The following is a 20,713-nucleotide window of genomic DNA, read 5'->3' on the forward strand; positions in this document are numbered from 1 at the left end:
TATGGTTTTCAAATCCCTAAATAAAACACGAAATATCAAGAAATGTAATCCAGTATTTATTTATAAAACCAATATCTCTCTCGCTATCGCTCATAAACTATATAAGTTTGTATAACGCTGAATTCTTAAACAAAAAGTTGGTAATATGAACATAATTACATATCCAAGATATTGTGTGGAAAATATGTCAACGAGGAATGCTAGGAGCTAGGCTCCCCCGAGCCAGCGGTACTGGGAGTGGTTAGACCCGAACTATACTTTCGGTCACCATCACAAATATATTTGCCCGATACGAATCGACGTTTGACTAGAGACAGTCGGTAACCCAAGCCGACTAGCTGAAAATCTATTCCAGACAACGTAGTTCCTTCACAGTTAAACTGAGCAGTAATTGTCGATGGATTTCCAGGGCCGTTTTCTATATCGTATCGGGCTAACATGGAGCCCACACCATTATTGTCAGAGTGCTGCGACAGTTCCGTGAATTTCCAAACCAAACGATTATTGTCTGCAGGCCTAGACGAACATACAGTTTTGTTAATGAAATTCTTACAGCAGAACGCCTTACCACTGTGCCTGAGGTTTGGTTTGCATAGCTTTAACAACCCCCTCAATAGGAACCCCCACGGCAACATTAAGCAGAGGCGTCGGTGAACTCATAGCGTGCTGATTATACTTGTATTCGATCTTTAAATCAGTACGTTGTTTAGTGCATTTCCAATATGCCACAAGTTGAAGAGGGCACGAGTTAGCGCCTGGTTTTGATTTTATCTGCAATAAAAAAAAAAGTCTATTGGGACTCTGAAATTTAGAGAAAAACTCTGTGATTTACTTGATACTTGAGAATATCAACGTTGAAATAAGAGGCATTGGGGTTTTGTTCGGACTGCTTCTTCAATAATGCGCTCAAATACGACATGTTGAATTCTACTAATATAAAATCGGCGGCTTGTTGGTCTAATTCTCTGAAATCGACAATAAAGCCATTCCAGCATGCCGCAAAATGTGGATATTCAACTACTTACAAAGAAACCAATTTTTGATCCGGTATCACTGAAGTTAAATTACGAGTATTCTTGACTTTAAATGCTAGCTTTGCAGGATTGGGATTACTGGCGAGTATTGTTACAATGCCGGCTGGAAATGACAACATCATTTCACCGGACATTTTTACTTGGCACCTGGAAAAGGTCATGTACCATTAGTTTAGTACTTTAATTCCTACTAAATAAAAATATAAAATAAATAAATCAATTTGACATTAATCTTGGAGTGATAATTTACCTAGATTCCTCAGCACCTCTAAAATAAGAGTGTACAATTTCATGGAAAGCCACCGCTAGCGGAATTGTATCTGCCATCCCAATTGTCAAAGGAGACGGTCCCCTGGAAACTCCTACTGGAACACAGGCCGTACGAAACTCCAAACTATTAATACTGTCAGCGCGAGTAATATTCGAATTCTGTTGTATCAAAGTCTTATTTGGGTCAGACCTACGCGAAGGCGGTCTCGGGATTGACATGTATCCAGATGTGGGAGTCGGGGTTTGACGGCTGGACTGTTTGGGACCTGTCTGAGACTCACTGTCCTCTGTGAATAAATCACCCAATTCTTTAAAGAAATGTTATTTAGTATTCCCAATTTTCCCCGAATGTGTGAATCTTACCAGCATACTTAGAAGTAACAGATAATGTAGGGGAATTCAATGCCAATTGGGAAGGGCTTTGCAAAGGCGCATAGGGGTGGTTGCTTGTTGGAGTGGAAGCATTCGAAGCTGTAGGACTTTGGACAAAATTAAGACCCAATAGTTCAGAACTGGGTTTCCCGATTTGCTGAGAGACAGACTGAGATCTTTTCATTTGCAAATCGTTATCCAAATTAGATCCGCGACGGCCCAACCCTCCAGTGGGGGAAAGATAAATATTTTCTACCGTTGCGCGAAGCTCGTCTACTGAAGCTGACATTGGAGTAGCGCCATTATTCAGGGGTTTAATTTCAACGTGAAGTTTAACTTCTGGTTCGTCATCTAAGACAATTAAAAATTTTAACAAAATCAAATGAAAACTAATTGTTAAGGATTTGCAGGGTCTTTCTTGGAATTAGTAGCTAATTGACTAGTGATGTCGCAGTGGTAAAATAAGGCTAGAGGAGGAAGTTAACAGGCCGGTTAATGTAGCCACCGCCAAAAAGAGGCCGTCAGGCTGTATATAGCTTCTCTTGAGTACCGTGTTGCAACTTCTAGTATTTCCTTTGGTGTAGCCCACTCACCAGAATCTGAGTCAGAAGACGAATAAAAACTACTCTTTTCATTCCACGTATTAGTCACAGCCGGCCTAATGACAAACCCATCATCGTCAACTTCTTGGTTTGGAGGCGGGTTTGGCGGAGGGAGCACACTGTCACTTTTCTGAGAATCGTCTTTCTCCTCCCTTAACGAATTATTTTCTATAAATTTGATTTTAAAATAACCGCGGATTCTTACATATCAGATTTTTCTTCCTTATTGCTTTGGTTATCAATACTATCCTTAGTTTGGGGCTTCTTGGCGGGCTTCTTCTTTTTCCCTTTATCTCTGCGACTTCTCAGAAACCCTAAAAGCGAACATTTTTTAATATAAGCCGCGAGCAATGTGCTACCTTTAAACAGCAAAATTCTAGTGAACAAGCTTATAACTAAAAGGGATTATTTAGGAAAGACAATTGCCAACACAACGCCAAAGGATTTTTTTTAATATTGGGTGGTTATAGACAAGCACAAAGAAATAGGATTTTAGGTAATTAAGATATGTGCAATGTTGCTCATAGTTTTACGGTGATTCGCAGTAGTTAGGGAACGGGTACCTATAAAATAAGATCCTTTATTAAACCCTTTTCAAGACCTTTAAATTGACAACGTCTTTATATCATAACGACCAAAAGCATGGAGAGAAACGATTACTATCTATGAGGGACTCCTGGCAATAAAATCGAACTACAAGTGCTTAAACTCGTAACAAATACATACTAATACAAAGATTTAAATTCGGTTACTTAAACCATTTGCTGCACTAAACGTGTTCATCACCATTACACCGATGTTTAGTCCTGAATTAACCCTGAAGTTTCTGTTCACGCTCATTTCAAACATAGAAATTTGCTCATTTAATGAAATAATTCTACTTCACGGCGGTATTGAAAGTCCCTAAAATCAAGCATGGAAGCCAAAACCAATCCGTAGAAAGAAATCGGTACATATTTACAATATTTAGATTGATCCGTCACCATTAAAAAAGAAAAACTTAATTCAAATCCGGGAAAAGAAAAATTCTAATCTAGGTGCGTGCAAATGCATGCTAAGGTGGATGATTGTAATTGAAACGAAAAAATAAACGTGAAAGGATAGAAAGAGGAAGTAGACTGTCTATTACGGTATTTGTTTTATTTGCGTACTTTTTTCAATTTTAGCTGCTACAGAAGAAATTTGTCTTTGTCAATAGGGGAGAAGGCTTAATTCAATCCATTATTAAATATAATGACAAGACAAATTTACTGTAGTGAAACATAAATGTTTCAGTAAAAGTTTTAGCATCATAAAATTGTTTCTTTTACGTGAAATTCTGGTATATTTTTAGTCATTTAATGAGCCACTGAACATCGCACATGAACGTACATACCTAACACCAGGTGAGTGGGTGGGATAACGTGTAACTGGCCCATAACTTTTTGCAACTCACAATATCAACGTGCAGTTGTCGCTATAGACGCAGAAGGAGAAAATTATAGATATGACAAATAATCTGGGTGACTTCTTTCAACTTTTGTATTTCCTCTGCCTCTCAAATAAAGAAATAATTATTACTATTTCGAAAAACTTGGGATTTATGAGAGAGACTTGTCAACTCTACGCTACAATTGAAGAGTTCGACTGCAAATTCAACATTCAGCCGTAGGTATGTTAAGCAAACAATTATCTTTGAATAGTAGCTAAAACTACGAGTTGCCGATTATTAACCTAGACTGAAGCTATTCTGAAGTCAATGCTTCCATTTAAACAAAAATACTGAAAGCAAAAGGTAATCAATTCAATAAGTAACACATAAATTTATCCGAGACACGCCTCTGACATTTTAATTCCTAATTGAGGTTTTTTTTAATGATCACCCTTTACTTTACCCTAAATAATGTTATTTTTCACGTTGATGAAGATATTCTGTAGATTTGAAGCAAATATATCTATATATCTGAATATAACATTTCCATGTCGATATCTAGTCTACGAGTCGATTTTTTTCGGTGATTATTCGATATTCTTATGAAGATAAGAAATTATAATTTTGTGTTATTTGCGTTCCACAAATTCTGAAGACAAAGACACTTATTTCAGCAATACGTAGCCATCGCAAGAACAATGGAAAAGCTGCAAAGTAGCCCCAGTTTCATACTCCCAACATCATCATGCAAATAAAACAAACACCAAGTTGCTAGACTAGAAACTTTAAAATGAGACTCAAAATTTTAAGAATTACATTTAGATCCACGCTGTGAGAGGCGCGTTAACTGTTGCTTTCCTTCCGGACTGGTCGGACTGGAGGGGGCACTGCAAGGCCCGGGACGGCTTTCACGAGAACCTAGAAAAACACACCCCAACCCCTTGTTAGACTCTCTATTCTAGCGCTGATTTTATGTTCATTAACTCTCATCCGGGGACAAAAAATATAGCTATAATTGTTTAAATTTCCCACTCGCACCTTTTTTTAGTTAAATTCAGTCTTGAACTTATAATGGATTCCTTAAGAGCCAGCAATAGGTTAATGTAATTCAATTCTCCCTTATAAACCATCACTGGGCAACATTAGTACTATATGACCAGCAGGCAAAATGTAAGTACATAATTTAGAAGGATTTGACAACGTACCCTGCGAATTGGACATGAAGAGATTTAATAAGGAAGTTGTTCGACGGGAAGGTTTGTTGGCATGTGTTGGCACTGCCTGATTGGTAGGACCGTTACCTTCTCGTTTGGATGGTTTTGCATTGGAGTCAGCATCGTGACTCGGTGATATAACTGGATCTTCCAAATCTAATATTCCTAAAAATATAATTCCGGCATAGTGAAAACTATTTCCGTCTAAATTGCTAACTGCTACGTGCTTAATATGATCTTGTTTAGACTGATATCAACCGCACTACTGCAAGTTCAAAATGGTGTTCGTGTTAACGAGTTAATAGTTCAAAGCATGTAGGGTTAACTATTATTAGATGTTTTAAATTGGCTTAAAATATATTTAGTTTTTTCTATTTATGACATTTTTTTAACTGTCCATGAATTGGGCAGAGGGAAACTTGTCGTCTAGGAAGCTTGCTCATTCCTTCAAGACTATAATTTCCTGGCTTATTTCACATAAAGCTATGGGGGCAAAATTAACAGGAATTTAAACTGATCGCAGTTAGTTAACCAATCAAATTCTGAATCAACATTACCAATGTCACCCAACTCTTACATGATTCTTCGCCTACTTAACGAAAAAAATAATAGTAAACTCCACGAATTAATAAATAAACCCCATCAGAATAAGCAACCATATTAGTACGCTTAAAAATATTTGAAAGGATTATAAACCTGGCCGTTCAAGTCCGGTAGATTTGCTCCTGACAAACTGATCTAACAGTTGGTCAATAGTCAATTCGACGCACTGCTGCCTAAACTCCTTGTGCACTTTTCCTGTTTCTGAATGAGCCCACTCAATCACATCTGCGAAATTATTCAAAAACTCCTTCATATGCATTAGATGATTTGTTTCTAATTCCTGGAAATTCTTGACGCTCAGTGACATTTTCTTTTCAAATTCTTCCTTCACTGTGCTGTATTTGTCAACCAGAGATTTATATTCTTCGTGGGCTCTTTTTAGTTTCTGTTCGCTTTTCTCTATGTCTTTTGCAGAAGAGTTTTCCTTTTTCAATCTCTCAAATTCTAAATATCTTTGATTATAAACATCTTTTGATTTTTGTACATTCAAAGTTAGAGTTTGCATAGCCTGTACTACTTCTAATGTTCCAGATTCTTGTTCTTTTACCTGAAAACAATTAAATTGCCAAAAACTGTGAAGAAAAGATGGCTAATTGTGATTTATACATTCTTAATTTTGGTCATTACTTAATATTTACTTTTCAAATTAAGCAATATTTACACATATTTGATATGGCTAATGTACGTACGAAATTCATGCTAATAAAATATAATCCAACGTAAACTGATTTCGCACTATTTTCCTGTGTTGGCGATAACACAATGCTTTATCAAGCCTTCATCCTGTCTCGTCTTTAAACATTGCTGTTAAAACAGTTAAAACGTGTTTTACATTACCAGGAAAATGCAATCTTATACAACTATATCAGTGCGAATTCGACAATAATTAATCAAATCGAATTGAAAACCAGTCATAGGTTGCGCTAAAGTTAATAAATTGCTCAACAATAACTTACATCCATAAGTAGTACTGGCTGGGCGGATAACGTCACTTATATTCTTAATATGCACAACGACAATTTAGGGCAAATGAGACATTCAATGCCACTTTAATTGATTCTAATAAAAGCCTTTTAAAATATGTATTTGACCTCTTAAACTTGAAGGGGTTGGCTAGGCTTTTGCGTACGTATTGTTATTTTCTTGGACCTTTTATATGGTTAAATTGTTTTAATATTAGGCTGTAGGTAAATAATAACTGCTTAAGTTAAATCTGTAATTTCATACCAGCCAAAGCAAATAATATTCGTCACTATTTTGGTAAAACATTCCTATACATTTTGCAATGTAAAAATAGTTGTGAATTAAATTTTACAAACTACAGAATATAAAATAAACTGCAATGCAATTCCCCTCTAATAGGAGTCTGTAAAACTTTTATAGTCTAGATATCCTTTATAGTCTCTTTAATCCCTTTTTAAAATCACATTAAAGCATTAATAATTAAGAGACAACCACAGATTGAAATATTGTGCTACAAGTGTATCTCCTCTTTGATTATTTTACAGCACTAATTAGAGCTCAAATAGAGCACTTTACAACTGCCACTAGTATTATAAAATGTAAAAAATGCTATAATAAATTAATTAAAGTAGTTTATATACATCCAGTTTACTGAGAGCAGTTGTCAAACTTCCTAGATTTTTGAAGCAGGCGAATATTTAGTCATAGTGGGTAATACATGTCATCAGCACAACTAATAAAGGGTTAATGATTTTCTTAAAAAATTCTAATATTAATTATCCAATAATAAGTACACCCACAGACACAGGTATTAAAGTCAAAAGATTCCATACTTAAAACATGAAAATTCTTATTAGGAAAACCACAAAAAAACTTACCAATTTGTGTTTTTTATGCAATTCATCTGCATATTTTCCAACTTCCTTCACTAGCTCTGACAACTTTTGCATGGTTTGAATATGCAAAGTTGAAAGCTTCTCTGCTGAGGATTTGATTACTTGCCATAATGGAGCAAATGTTCCTTGAGAACAGCAACTCCCTGCTTGCTTGGCAAGCTTAGTCAAAAGCTTTGAATTATTTTCTTCAATATTAGACCTGACAGACATTAAAAAAATCTATTAGTCAGTATGCACATAATGACCCCATAAGGAGGGAATTTTAATTTGTGACAAACTTTAGCGTTGTACCTTTCTCGTAAAAACTCAGCGAAGTCCTTGCTGGCATTCAAGCCAAATTTCATGTTATGATACAAGACGTCAAATCCATTATTCTTTTCACCCTGCACATGAAAATAGAGGTATGATTGGTGAAAAAGAGGTAAAATAACATGCAAAGGGCAAAGTATTCTGGCAAAAGCACTTACCCAAAAATAATCATTAAAGTCAACAGTCATTATGCCAAATTATCATGCCAGACTTAAAGTGATAGTATTAAGATACAAAAGGGGATAACACCAAACCAAAAACTTAAACAATGTTAGATTGTTAAAGAATTAACACATAATTGCAAAAACACCAAAAATTCAGGGGTTTTAACCGACCCGTTTATTCATATCTGAAAGGTTGTACTAAGATTTCTGACCGAGTATAATGGAAAAATCAACTTCCAATGTAGGAAAGAACAAAAAGAAACACTTTTTAGCTTAAAAACTCTTCACCGGATCGTACAGTTCAGTTTACAATTTTTGTTTAATAAATTGAAAATTAAAAAGGGAAAAGGGGGCGTATCTGACGATTTTTGACATTGACTGTTTTGGCATTACATCTATTCTCAGTAGGCTGTGTTCAGACATTTGACTCACCGTGTAAATGTACGGTGTAGGTGCGATATTAAACTGTTCTTAAATACAGGTAGTTTTAAAAAAATTCTGCATTTTGGAGCCGTTTTTGTATTTAATTTAGTAATATACTATAGTATAGATCCAACGATGTAGTAATTTTTTCCCCGTATCACATGGTAAAATTTCGGTGTGCTGTTCACCAATCTTCCTCACACATAATTTTTATGGAAAAAGTCCAGAAGTCGAAGTCTCTGAACATTTTAAACATAGAACTTATACCTCTGGAACTTACTGTTTTACCTTGGGTATTCTTCTTTCTCTTACCGTGTTGAGGCGATCTTATGTTAGCACCAACTATAATCTCTTATATAAATTGTGAAATAATATAAATATAAACTCTATCAAATCTTAGTGTCCTGCACGGTTGGATAATGTCATACCCGTCAATGTCACTAACTGATAATGACAACTCTATTATGGGTGAAAATTGAGGCAGCTGTCAGCTGCATAAATAAAGAAGAGTGGATTGTTTCATTTTCCTTCTTTACTTAAAATTTTTGCTTATTTTTGTTTATGAAGAATAAGGATTAAGGTTTTTATCCATTATTCTTAACTTCTGTGGTCTACGATTGGCATTACGCATTAAAAGGAACCTGGAGAATCAAGTTTTCACAAGATGCTAACCTCCATGTATTCCCTGAAGACCTCAATAGGTAAATGCAAACCAGACTTAAACCCCCCCAAAAAAAAAACTCAAAAACAGATAAACAGAAAGGTCCTTTACATTCGTGCTCAATTCTTTTTTTAGACATTTTGTTTTTTTTCCAACCACCTACAGATGCTTCTTAATTAAATAGGCTGAAATAATGAGGATTTCACAATGAGTCATTCAAGTGATCCAAATCCTTTATCCCAACCTTTGAGGGTGGAAACCGAAGACCCAAGTGTATCTGAGACTACAAACTATTATGGGGAGGAGAAGGACAGTTTTAACCATGGTAACGAAGGACATGAGAATGATTCTTTAGGCCCATTGCCCCCCAAATGGGAGAAAGCATTTACTGAGAGTGGTGAAGCCTACTTTATTGAGTAAGTAATTCTGTTAAAATCTATTTTGCATTATGAGATTGCATACCAAGTGAGAGCAGAAAGTGGGTTCATACTGAAACCTGTTTGCTTGTTCATATGCCCATATCAAATTTATACACTTACTTCTGACTACAGAGCATTTAAAGGAAGTGCAAGAAAGGAAATGGAAGTACAAATGCTGGATCCAAATAATTTGTGGCATAATTATTCAGAGCTTTTTAAATATTTAATGCAATGTCAAATGTTTCCTTTGTTGTTCTCCTTGGAACAGCTGAAAAATATTAAGTTCAAAAATGTCAAGGTTTTTATCAGCTTTCAAGATGTTTTATTTAAATTTTAATATAAAGAAAATAATTTTTACTAAATACAATATTTATCTTGCATATTTTTTCATTAATATTGCTTTCACTAAAGCCTAAACTGGATTCTAGGCCAAGGAATGCGGATCACATTTTTTAAGAATCAATACAAAATTAGTAATGCATAATATTTAATTATTCCTTTATAAAGTATCTATTACCAGAATTTTGTGAAGCAATAATAAAAGAACTATTGTTACAGTCACACAACCGGAACTTCACATTGGCTCGACCCCCGATTATCAAAATTTCAAAAGAAAAGCTTAGAAGATTGCCTTGATGATGAACTTCCATATGGCTGGGAAAAAATCAGTGATCCGCATTATGGTACCTACTTTATTGACCATGTGAATAGAAGGACGCAATATGAGAATCCAGTGATCCAGGCCAAAAGAGCGGCCTCTCAAGCTTCAGCTAGGGCTAGTAGAACGTATTTTACTAGAGATCCCTCTGAATTGTGTGGTCAAAGAATAAGAACATCATTGGTAAAGTCTTCAAGAGGGTTGGGATTTACTATAGTTGGTGGGGACGATGGGGTTGATGAGTTTCTACAAATCAAATCTGTAGTGCCAAAAGGACCTGCTTGGCTGGATGGACAGCTTCAAATGGGGGATGTTATAGTGTTTGTTAACGACACGTGTGTGTTAGGCTATACTCACAACCAAATAGTTAGGTTATTCCAGTCAATTAGCGTAGGATCCACAGTTCAACTTGAAGTCTGCAGAGGTTATCCCTTACCGTTTGACCCAAATGACCCAAATACGGAGGTAGTTACCACAATTGCAGTTGATGCTCATTTACAATCCTTATCAAACGACAAGAGATTGCTTGACACCAATTATAACTTCCTTGAGGGTGAAGACTGTATATCCAGAGATGAGGAGCAAATTGACGCTCCTGATGACATTGACGATTTGCTCAAAGGAATAAATACGATGACTTTGGGAAAATTGGAAGTTAGAGTTCGTATTGTAAAAGGAAATCTTGGATTTGGGTTTACTATTGCTGATAGTGCTTGCGGGCAGCGGGTTAAGAAAATATTAGATCGGCAGCGATGTAAGAATCTCATGGAAGGTGATATTTTATTGGAAATAAATGACATATCGTTGCAAAGCCTATCCCACGATGAGGTGGTTCAAGTTCTTAAAAATTGCCCTTACAATAACGAAGCTACGATTTGTGTGCAAAGAGGGTGTTCCAACAAAACCACAAACATTCGAAATAAGCATAGAAAACTTGAGCCTAAATATGGATCCAAAGATATTGTGAACGCCCATAGAAGCAAAACACCCACTGCAGATTTGTACAGTACTCAACCTCGTGAAGTGTTGCCCAGTAGACCTAAAACACCACTTGTAGACACAAGAAATCTCAGCAAAACCTCATTAAAGGATATTAACTCCAACTCAAACGAAGCCCATAGAGAGTTCCAAAATGATGTCTTCCCCATTGATAAGGCTCAATTACCCTCATCAATTATTGACAGCCATGAGGAAGACGAGTTAGATGTGGATATTCCAGAGAATAATCAAATTAAACCGTCATATGAGTATCCTCCTCCTGTGGATCTCAAGTTCAGTCCTTATATGCCTCCTCATAGATACGACTGTGCCTGCGCCTTCTGCTCCAGCCCCAGACCTAATGCGTTAGATAGTAATAATATAGATTATCCTAATAACAGGAAAAAAGTAAACAATTATTGGCCATATCAGATCAACACTAGGCACGACTATATTACAATGCATGTTGTGCTAAATAGACTGGAAAATGGATTTGGGTTTAGAATCGTTGGAGGAATAGAGGATAAGTCACAGGTAGATGTTTTATTTTTAACAGTAGCAGTTAACTTTATCGTTATTATATCCATAAAAATTGGATTCTCAGTTATCCCGTTCCTGACCATTTCAATATTTTTAATTACAAACATGTGTTGAAGGTGGCTGTCGGCCAAATAGTACCTGGAGGTGCAGCAGACTTAGACGGGCGCATGCAGACAGGAGATGAGATAGTCAGCGTTGAAGGTTTCTCGGTACTCAAAGCAGAACATCGGCAAGTCGTTCAACTTATAAACGCTGCTGCTGCCAGAGGCCAAGTTAGTCTTATCTTACGGAGACGAGTTTTCACTCCGCCTGGCCCAGGACCGGTTAACTACACTTCCATAAGCTGGTCTTTGGAAAACACCTCTCCTGCCTTGCCTGCAAATCATGCTCCTCCTTTGGTACTTGCCAGTCCGACTGGACCGACGTATGACGTTACCGTGCAAAGGACTGAAAGTGAGGGATTTGGCTTCGTTATCATATCCTCCGTCAACAAAATTGGATCTACTATTGGTAAGTAGTGACAGTTTTCTTATAAATAAGCAACAATTCAAAAGTTACAAATGAAAAAAGGATCCGTTACAGCGCTTGGCGAGAACAATTAATTAAACGTGATTATTAGCTTCATTTGTAATGTTTCAGTTGTTGGGTAGCTGATTTTATTCTAATTTAAGGAAGAGGAAAAATATATATATTTTTAATACTAATAAATGAAACCTTAAAAGGTCGTTTAATTGAGGATAGCCCTGCGGAACGATGTGGAAGACTACGCGTTGGGGACTATATCGTAGCTGTTAATCATATAGATATAATGCATTTAAGCCATGGCGATATCGTGAACTTAATTAAAGAATCCGGCTTATCGGTAACTTTAACAATAGCGCCTAATGCAGATTTATGATTGTTAAGGGTGTGAATATTTAGGGCGTAATACGTAGGGATTTAGAACTTCCGGAGGAAAATTTTAGGATAGACTCAAGCAGAATAAGGTCTAACATTTTTTAAAATACAGTTATTGACAAATCTTAATAGATAAACGTTATTACTTTTGCTCTAATCTACCCTAAAATTTGCCTCCATAAGTTGTGAATCACCACGAATACATTCGTTGCGGGTATTTCATAAATTTTACTCCAGTTTTTCTCGTGCTCAAAGCTTGAATCAAAATACGTTTGTGATCAAAGGAACGTGTAAAATGTGACAAATGATGTAAAGTTTCTCTAGGTTCATATTTTAAAAACTAAGTGTACACTCCCCCGTCTTGTTAATTCTGTTTATTTAGGTTAGGGATATGTGCATAGAGGTTCTGTGATGATCCAAATGTTTGCAATGTTCGCAGTATTGAAAAGTTCAGAGAAAGCCACCAATAAATTATAGGAACTTATCTCGTATTGATATATAGAACAGATAAGAAGGAAAACCGTTAAACCCTTTTTTCTAATGAAATTGTATAATACGAACCACTTTGTACATAAAACATCCCTGCCTTAATGTTTAAAAATGCCTTAATAAATTGTTGGTTAATGCGTGACAATAATTTTTGAAAGACCTTTATAACCGTTTAAAATCACAGTTTGTTTATTGAAACATTAAGAGTTTATGACGTAAAAATTTGTTGGATGGTTTCTTGTTTTCGCATGTTGGTGTTAAACGTATTATATTATTCACTGCCCCTAATTAAGGATAGTCTTAAGGAGCCAATGTTAATGATAGGTTTAAGGATATTACAGTTCTCAGTCATAGTTCCCGATGTAAAAGCAGAAGCTTGATTCTCTTGAAATAATTATGACATGCAAGTTCGTTATTCTCAGTCTGTTTACTTCTTTAATTATTTATCCTATATAACACACATGATTTTACTACAATTAGTAAGAAAATGTCACAATGAATCGGTAATTTATATTACGGAGAAATAAAACAAAATATTACTTAATATAGTGGCGAAGAACTTCGTCTCAAACAAATCAAAATTTCGGGCAAACCCTGAACTACAGTTTGCTCTCACTATGCGTTCAATAACATTGTATGTTGATCAAAAGCAAGCCCAAAATATCACGAAATTTAAGTCAGTTAAAGTATAAACCTTTTGGTAATGGTTGAATTTAATGGTTCAATAATTCCAATGAATCTCAATTAGGCTTAATTCATATTATTTATTTTAACGACTGACAGTTTTAGGCATATTTAATACAAACATATAACGTATTTATTTTTCATCATTACGTAAACGTTAATAAATTATATAAACCAAAAATGCATTTAATATTTACTTATATGCTTTATTATACACGGTAGGTTTAGAATATACATGGTTATGTAACTTGCCTATTCATCTATATTGACTTCTAGTTATAAAACGCAATCTACTTTGAAAAATGTATTTTTTATATTATTTAGGATCACACGACACCGATGTTTAAGTTTTTAAGTGAAATATTTCAATGTAAACTCCTAGAATACGTTAGTCTAAGAAAAATATATTTATTTATATGCGAAAATGTTGCTTCTGGTTAGAAATCTAATTAATTCATTGCCTACAGCATAATATCTAGCATTGTATTTATCTTTAAACCCTAAGGATCAGTTTTATAAGTCAGGAATCTCCAATTTCAATTGAATACTTAAGGATCGTTTGAGCCAAACCTATAAAACTGGATTTAGGTGGACCAAATAGACGATCATTATCAAAGTAATATTTCAAGACTGTCTTGATGGAGCACAAAAACATGGGCTAAATACTGATTGGTATGATCGGTATATTATTAGTTTAAAATGTGGGCTGAAAAGGAATGCTCAAAAAAATCAAATTCTCTTATCCATATAAAATAAACGCAATAAGATTTATAATAGTAAGTAGATAGGTAATGGAAGATTTTATCTCAAATAATGATGAATACTATACTCTGTTGTTCTCCTTGTAGTACATAGTTGGTCAGAAAAAAGTTAAATGCATATATCTCTCGAATTATATATTTAAGTCATCCCACTTTTAATTTTATATGTACAGGAAATTGCTAATTACACTGTATTTACTTGCATAGCAAATGTATAGGCTTTCAGATGCTAATGTATAATGACAAAAAATATGCTCATTGTTTAAGGTACGACTTCTCATGATTGTTTCGGTTATTTAATTTAATCTTTTAAAGTATTGTTAACGTTTTGACACACAAATAATTCCGGCCAGAATGTGTTTTAACGTGTCCGAAATTAGATTCTTCATAACGTTGCCCTATAGTTAAAAATATATTACATACATTTGTTTACGCGTGAGCATCCACATTTTTCAGTCGACAAAAGTAACGAACCTCTTTTCGGTCACGACGTAGATCTTGAAACTAGACTGATTATTGTACTATTTGTATATATCGTGTTTTGCATTTTATGAAATATAAAGTCAGTTATTGTAATTAATTAAAATTCGCTGTTTTTCTTTTCTGTAATAAGTTGCAGTTGCAGCTATCGATATCAAGAGTCCTATGTGTCCTCTAGAGTATAGAACGTGCTTCGGTGCACGATGTCAAAGTATTCTATCAAAAGGGCATTGGTACCTACAAGTGTAACAAAGTCGCACTTGAATGAATGAAAAAATGAAATAACATAACACCTCCTTTATTCCGGGATTTATTATAAATAAAACTGTGAAAAACATATAAATCTGATCATAGTAGATATCACCTCTAATGTCCATGGATGGTCCACATATCAACTACTTTATAAACATTTTAAAATTGTAGGGACATTAGAAATTATAAAGAAGAACAATAACATTATTGCCAATAATTTGAAATAACATCCTACCACTAAAATCATTTCACATTTTAAAGGCATCACAGTTTTATTATTTAACGCAATCACTTTAAAGCTTGAACAGCCTTTTGAGCTGCCTCATCAAGGGTTTGTGCAGTTTGAATGTTTAGCCCAGATTCTTTGATTATTTTTCTAGCTTCATTAGCATTGGTTCCTTCTAATCTCACGACTAAAGGCACTTTTAAAGGCGTGCTTTTCAAAGCTCCGACTATACCATTAGCTATCGTGGCGCAGTTTACTATTCCACCAAAAACGTTGACTAGAATGGCTTTTACAGAGGGATCGGAAGTGATTATTTTGAAAGCTGCTAAGACTTGGTCTTCTTTCACACTTCCACCTACATCTAGAAAATTGGCCGGTTCTCCTCCGTAGAGTTTAATGATGTCCATGGTTGCCATGGCAAGGCCAGCTCCGTTCACCAAACAACTGAAGAGTTTTTTTATAATTGAAATGCTTCTAATAGCAATGTGTTTTATAAATTTCTCACCCAATGTTTCCAGTCATTCCTATGTAATTCAAATTGTATTTAGCAGCTTCAACTTCCCTTGGATCACTCTCTGCAATATGCTCCAAAGCAAAAATGTCCTTCTGTCTGTATTTAGCGTTATCATCAAAATTAAGTTTCGCGTCCACAGAAATTACTTTCCCTATATTAAATAAATGCTATATTGGTATTTGATGAAATTAGTTGATCATATAGTGAAATTTTACCTGGGTTTGAGCTCTCAAACTTAAACCGTCAAGCATGAAAACATATACTTATTTGACAATTTTAGCAGGTTTGTATTAACGCTTACCATCATCTGTTTCAACTAAAGGATTGATTTCAATTTGTACTGCATCCACAGCAACAAACAAGTGCCATAATTTTTTAATTTCCTCTGCTGCTTTTGCTTTTAAGGGACCTTTAAATTCTAGGAAATCAGCCAATTCATTTGCCATGTTGTCTGTAATCCCTTCAAATATATCTATAGGAATATTTTTTATAAGCTCTGGAGTTTTAGCTGCAACTCCCTCAATGTCAACTCCCCCTGTAATTTATGTTAATTAACCTATAAAGATTTTGAGTGTATTAGAGCAAAGTACCTGCAGGGGAGGCAATTATAACAGGCCCATTCTTCTGCCTGTCCATCAGTATGCACACATATGTTTCTCTTTTTATATTTACACTTTCTGCAATCATGATTTTGTGTACTGGAATGCCATCTTTGGGTGTTTGTTTGGTAATCAGCTTGTGCCCAAGCATTTGTTTAACAAGATTTGGAATTTCCTCTCGCCTGAAAGTCAATCAGCTAGTTTAGTACACGAGACATGAATAAGTTGTAAGTAGTATCTTTGAGATTATGATTGTGGAGATTGTGACTGATTAATGATGGTTTTTGATTAATATGGAACCTTCTTCCTTTACACCCGATAGGTACCTATTGGTAATGTGGACACCTCCTTTGAAGCCAGTGTCAAAATGACCCTTTCCTCTGCCCCCAGCCAAAATCTGGGCTTTGACGACGTATTCCTTGGCGTCTGAAATGAATAAAGTCAAATCAAAGGCTTGAAAAGATTCGTATGTTCCTTGTACTTACTAAATTTATCAAATCCATGCTCGCCTTGTTCATCGATCATACAGAAATCTTGTATGGCCACGTTACTTCTTCGCAGCAGATTTTTGCTTTGATATTCCAGCAAATTTAGATAACGAACGGGCACCTAACGAGTGCATAAAACATTTATTAACAATTAACTTATGGTACCCCTCCACTCACTTTGTACACCTCTTGCTTGCCAGAAACTTTAAGTATCGAGTTCCAAAGAGACATTTTTATGTGATTTGAGGGAAAACGTTAGTTCAGTTCTTTTTTATTTTGTCTATCAGCGTTTGAAGTCCACGCGCGAGCTGCTTATTTGGTTCACTAGCAAGAGGGTAGAGGTTCAACAGATAAACATCATTAAAAGATACTGTTTGGTTATGTTTAGTAAATTTACGTTTTTGTCTCGACGCGTGTACTATTCAAGATATGGACGAAGTCGCTTTGTGTGCTGTCCTTGTTCGCCCGACGCGATTAGAAAAGGATGCTCCATATTCGGTTTACGTAAAGTGAAGCAGGTTGTCCCCTTTCTCTCTCCGATTGAGCAGAGATTCAGTGCGGGGGTGGGGAAGATGGTGGATAGAGGCAGCTCTATATTTTTATACTCATGTAGCTAATTTTATGGTGTATTCAGAACTCAGTCAGATATGCTATGGGTGTATAGCACATTTTTACATAATCCATTTATTTGTTTTTAATATATTAGGTAAATTAGAAATTACGTGGATCATTTTTCCTTAGTGTCCTTCACTGAACTCACTAAAAATACTAAAAACCAAAATGATTAAAGAAGCGCGTAAACAACAGCGCTAATATAATACCACAGCCTTACTGGCTTGTTAAGAAACCCGGCCTAACATACTTACTTGTTGTGACGCTCGTACTTACATTTTTCAGATTCTTCCCTAACATTTCTTTCACAAAGTTCAAAAAGTGCTCACCAGATGGCACGGCAAAATGGGTGAACTGCATGTAATAAAGAACTAATTTTCGATAATAACTTGTCAAAAACTGTCATTCATGGAACCAGTGATTGAGACGTGGAATTTTTTAGGCGTTTCCCACATTTTATATTATTTTTTTAATAATTCATTCGTCACGATATTGAGACTTTTGCTGGTAACTATTTTTAATGAGAAGCGCTTCTCTTATTCGTTGTCTGCAGGCATTAAAATCACCTTAAACGCACCTGCATCAATTTTCATTGCTCCAGGATGTAAAAAAGAAAAATAGTGCTGTTTTGTTCAAATTGTCTTGAAAAATACGGCAATTAGGGGTATGGGAACCAAAAAACTAACTGGGGATTTCTATCAAGCATCGCTCAAGACATATCAGTAGAGATTTATGAGTTTTTAAGGCAAATATTAAGGGAAATTAGTAATTGCTTAATTGTTACAAATGTTAACTTATCAAGACAAGAAAACTATTACTATAACCGTTAGCAAGCTAGAACATTACAGTTTTTTTGCCTCACAAAAGGGCACGTCGCCGGCAAAGACTAAGAGGGAAAAGCAGACGAATGTAACCACTAGCTGAAAGCACATTTTGAATTTTTGAGCAGCTAAATCGCACTTCTACGTACCTACTTGAGCCAAAAAAATAGGATTTTAAAAGGGCGGAAGGACGCCGAAGGTCCTGTTTGAGTGAACGATTTTTCGCGCTTTTTCTTCTTACATCGACACCTGATATATTTCGCCAAGCAATCGAGGTCAACTCTTACCCAGATAAATCGTCTGATCAGATCTCAAAACTCACAATAACCGTTATTATCACATCTCTTTGAATTAGCATATCGGAAATTATTTGCCAATTTGAATAACCCTTTCACATCATATTTGTGTGATTGATCCAAATTGGTAGAGACGCACCTTCGTCGAGAAACAGTTGTTTTATCCTGTAATAGATCGACAAACCGACATTCAGCGCTTAAAACAAGAGTCCTTCATTGCACTTGGCTAGTAAAACAGATACATTTATAATTCGTTCTATAATAATCATTGACATACTTCTTTGTTTGTTTTATTGATTACGCTCATTTCACTCGATTGCCTGCCGCATGACCGCGATAAAACCAAATACATTCCGAGGAAGATTTTTCCAGAGTCCGGTACTGTCCGTTTACATTAGTAGTTTGATACTTAGTAATACAACCTAAAAAGAAATCTCATTTTGTCCGAATAAGGCATTGACTCGAGAGCAGTCCACACAACAATCCATGCAGGCCACAAAAAACATATGTTAAATTATTGCTTTTTTTAGTTTTTAAACATAACTTGCGACATTGGGGACGCAACTATTCCAAAACGGCTTCAGCTAATGAGCACGTCCATGAAATTTTTAATTATGCCGCGTCACCCAAGGGCCTTTGTCACATAACTCCCCACTCGCGGATGGTTATAGCGATCTAGTCCAGTGGGATCAGAAAACTTGACCAAAAGACCAGCTAAGGAAGAATAAAATTGTTCAATGGATTGGGTGCGAACTCCTCTAGGACTAGTCCTGGATAAGAAATGTCGAGTTCTTTTGGATGGTGTGCGATAAAATTCACATGATTCATATTTTTAGCAGCGAGCCTCACATAGGTCATATCAAATGAACAAGTCTGGCACACTAGTGCTGATAACTGGCGAAAAGGAACTTATGATTAATCTCAGGCTTCATTAAGTGCGTTTCAGATTACTCACAATATTTCTTTTAGTAAGTCACGTATGAACAGTGCTATAATAAGCATTTTACTTGACTAATCATGGTGTGTCACAGAATGGTCAGCTTTTGCTCAGTTAATTCTCGAATTAATTTCAAATTTTCCAAAGCTTGAAAGCGCATTTTATATATTTTTTCCACGTAAACAAGTGGTGAGAATTGATTGTTATAAATAGTGACTTACTAAAGATACATTAGGCTTATCTGGACTTTCTGAGCGTTGCGAAAGAAGTCAGGTTTAATAAACAAAAATATTTCATACCAAAGTGCACGAACAATTATTATTGTTATATTGTTATCTGAGTTTGTTCAAAATAATATACGTGGTAGCTCAAAAAAAGTTCATTTTTTTGCATGTTTCGTTGCAATTCACCTATTTTCATTCCTTGCATTTGACGCTTGATGAAAAAAGTCGAAAAGTACCATTTCCTAAAATTTTCCTTTTAGTTTCCTCACAACACACAGTTTTTACTCATCTCTCAGAGAGACTGCAGGTGCGAAAATGTTACATTTTTTGTGGGAAAAAAAATCATTTTCAACAGTCTTTTTCGCGTTCGATCTTACACCAATTTCGGCGTGATAAATTTTTTAGAATTTCGCACTTTTTTCATGATTCCAGGCATATTTTCGACATAAGGAAGTTTTGGAACGCTTAAACAGAATTTTTCCTTTTTTAACGTACATAACTAAAGCTCAATTTGATAAATTTGGTCGATATAGAAATATATCGCGTTAATTTTACGAGTTCAGCGGAAAACATCGATTTTAACCGTTTTGGCTCATTTTAATAGAATTTTTCGAGTTCGAATCGCGTGAAATTAGTTTCATTTCGCACGCTTTTCATGATTTCCTGCAAATCTGGTAGTTTTGGAACGCTTAAACAGAATTTTCCCTGTTTTAACTCATTTAAATTGATAAATCTGGTCGGTTTCGAAGCAAAATCCTCGTTTTCCACAGTATTTAATCGATTACAAATTAGTTTTTAACGCAGATTAATGTTCGAAAGATTGCTGAGATATTGCGTATTTCCCCAAATTGCTTCAACTTCAAACTCCACCATTCCATTTCTAATAGAACATCTACTTTTAACTAAAGTAAAGGCA

At 35.4% G+C, this 20,713-nt stretch overlaps 3 protein-coding genes across 8 annotated transcripts; 1 reads left to right on the forward strand and 2 right to left on the reverse strand.

Moving 5' to 3' along the window:
- Positions 1 to 35: 35 nt before the first annotated feature.
- On the reverse strand, positions 36 to 8,201 carry LOC136414873 (F-BAR domain only protein 2). Of its 5 annotated transcripts, none has more exons than XM_066399118.1 (14): positions 7,833 to 8,201; positions 7,657 to 7,748; positions 7,348 to 7,564; positions 5,600 to 6,053; positions 4,895 to 5,068; positions 4,506 to 4,607; positions 2,484 to 2,592; positions 2,270 to 2,430; positions 1,668 to 2,027; positions 1,285 to 1,591; positions 1,026 to 1,181; positions 833 to 965; positions 569 to 771; positions 36 to 516 (listed from the first exon to the last, which is right to left on the reverse strand). In XM_066399118.1, exons 1-14 carry the CDS (start codon positions 7,860 to 7,862, stop codon positions 201 to 203), a joined length of 2,814 nt encoding a protein of 937 aa, XP_066255215.1. In that variant the 5' UTR covers positions 7,863 to 8,201; the 3' UTR covers positions 36 to 200. The 5 variants fall into 5 exon arrangements, with proteins under 5 accessions (XP_066255215.1, XP_066255214.1, XP_066255213.1 ...); XM_066399117.1 differs by having other exon boundaries at positions 572 to 771; positions 1,285 to 1,612; XM_066399116.1 differs by having other exon boundaries at positions 1,285 to 1,612; positions 7,833 to 8,200.
- A 541-nt stretch (positions 8,202 to 8,742) lies between these two features.
- On the forward strand, positions 8,743 to 14,928 carry Magi (membrane associated guanylate kinase, WW and PDZ domain containing protein magi). 2 transcript variants are annotated; one of them, XM_066399128.1, is made up of 5 exons: positions 8,743 to 8,962; positions 9,058 to 9,338; positions 9,900 to 11,511; positions 11,634 to 12,027; positions 12,240 to 14,928. In XM_066399128.1, the coding sequence occupies exons 2-5, from the start codon at positions 9,130 to 9,132 to the stop codon at positions 12,413 to 12,415; spliced, it is 2,391 nt and encodes a 796-aa protein (XP_066255225.1). In that variant the 5' UTR covers positions 8,743 to 8,962; positions 9,058 to 9,129; the 3' UTR covers positions 12,416 to 14,928. The 2 variants fall into 2 exon arrangements, with proteins under 2 accessions (XP_066255225.1, XP_066255226.1); XM_066399129.1 differs by having other exon boundaries at positions 9,107 to 9,338.
- A 184-nt stretch (positions 14,929 to 15,112) lies between these two features.
- On the reverse strand, positions 15,113 to 17,309 carry ScsbetaG (Succinyl-coenzyme A synthetase beta subunit, GDP-forming). Its single transcript, XM_066399167.1, has 7 exons — positions 17,085 to 17,309; positions 16,905 to 17,028; positions 16,746 to 16,845; positions 16,411 to 16,601; positions 16,122 to 16,355; positions 15,812 to 15,971; positions 15,113 to 15,750 (listed from the first exon to the last, which is right to left on the reverse strand). The coding sequence occupies exons 1-7, from the start codon at positions 17,136 to 17,138 to the stop codon at positions 15,369 to 15,371; spliced, it is 1,245 nt and encodes a 414-aa protein (XP_066255264.1). The 5' UTR covers positions 17,139 to 17,309; the 3' UTR covers positions 15,113 to 15,368.
- Positions 17,310 to 20,713: the final 3,404 nt, after the last annotated feature.

This window comes from Euwallacea similis, chromosome 18 (assembly GCF_039881205.1).
Source record: "Euwallacea similis isolate ESF13 chromosome 18, ESF131.1, whole genome shotgun sequence".
Lineage (NCBI taxonomy): Eukaryota > Metazoa > Arthropoda > Insecta > Coleoptera > Curculionidae > Euwallacea > Euwallacea similis.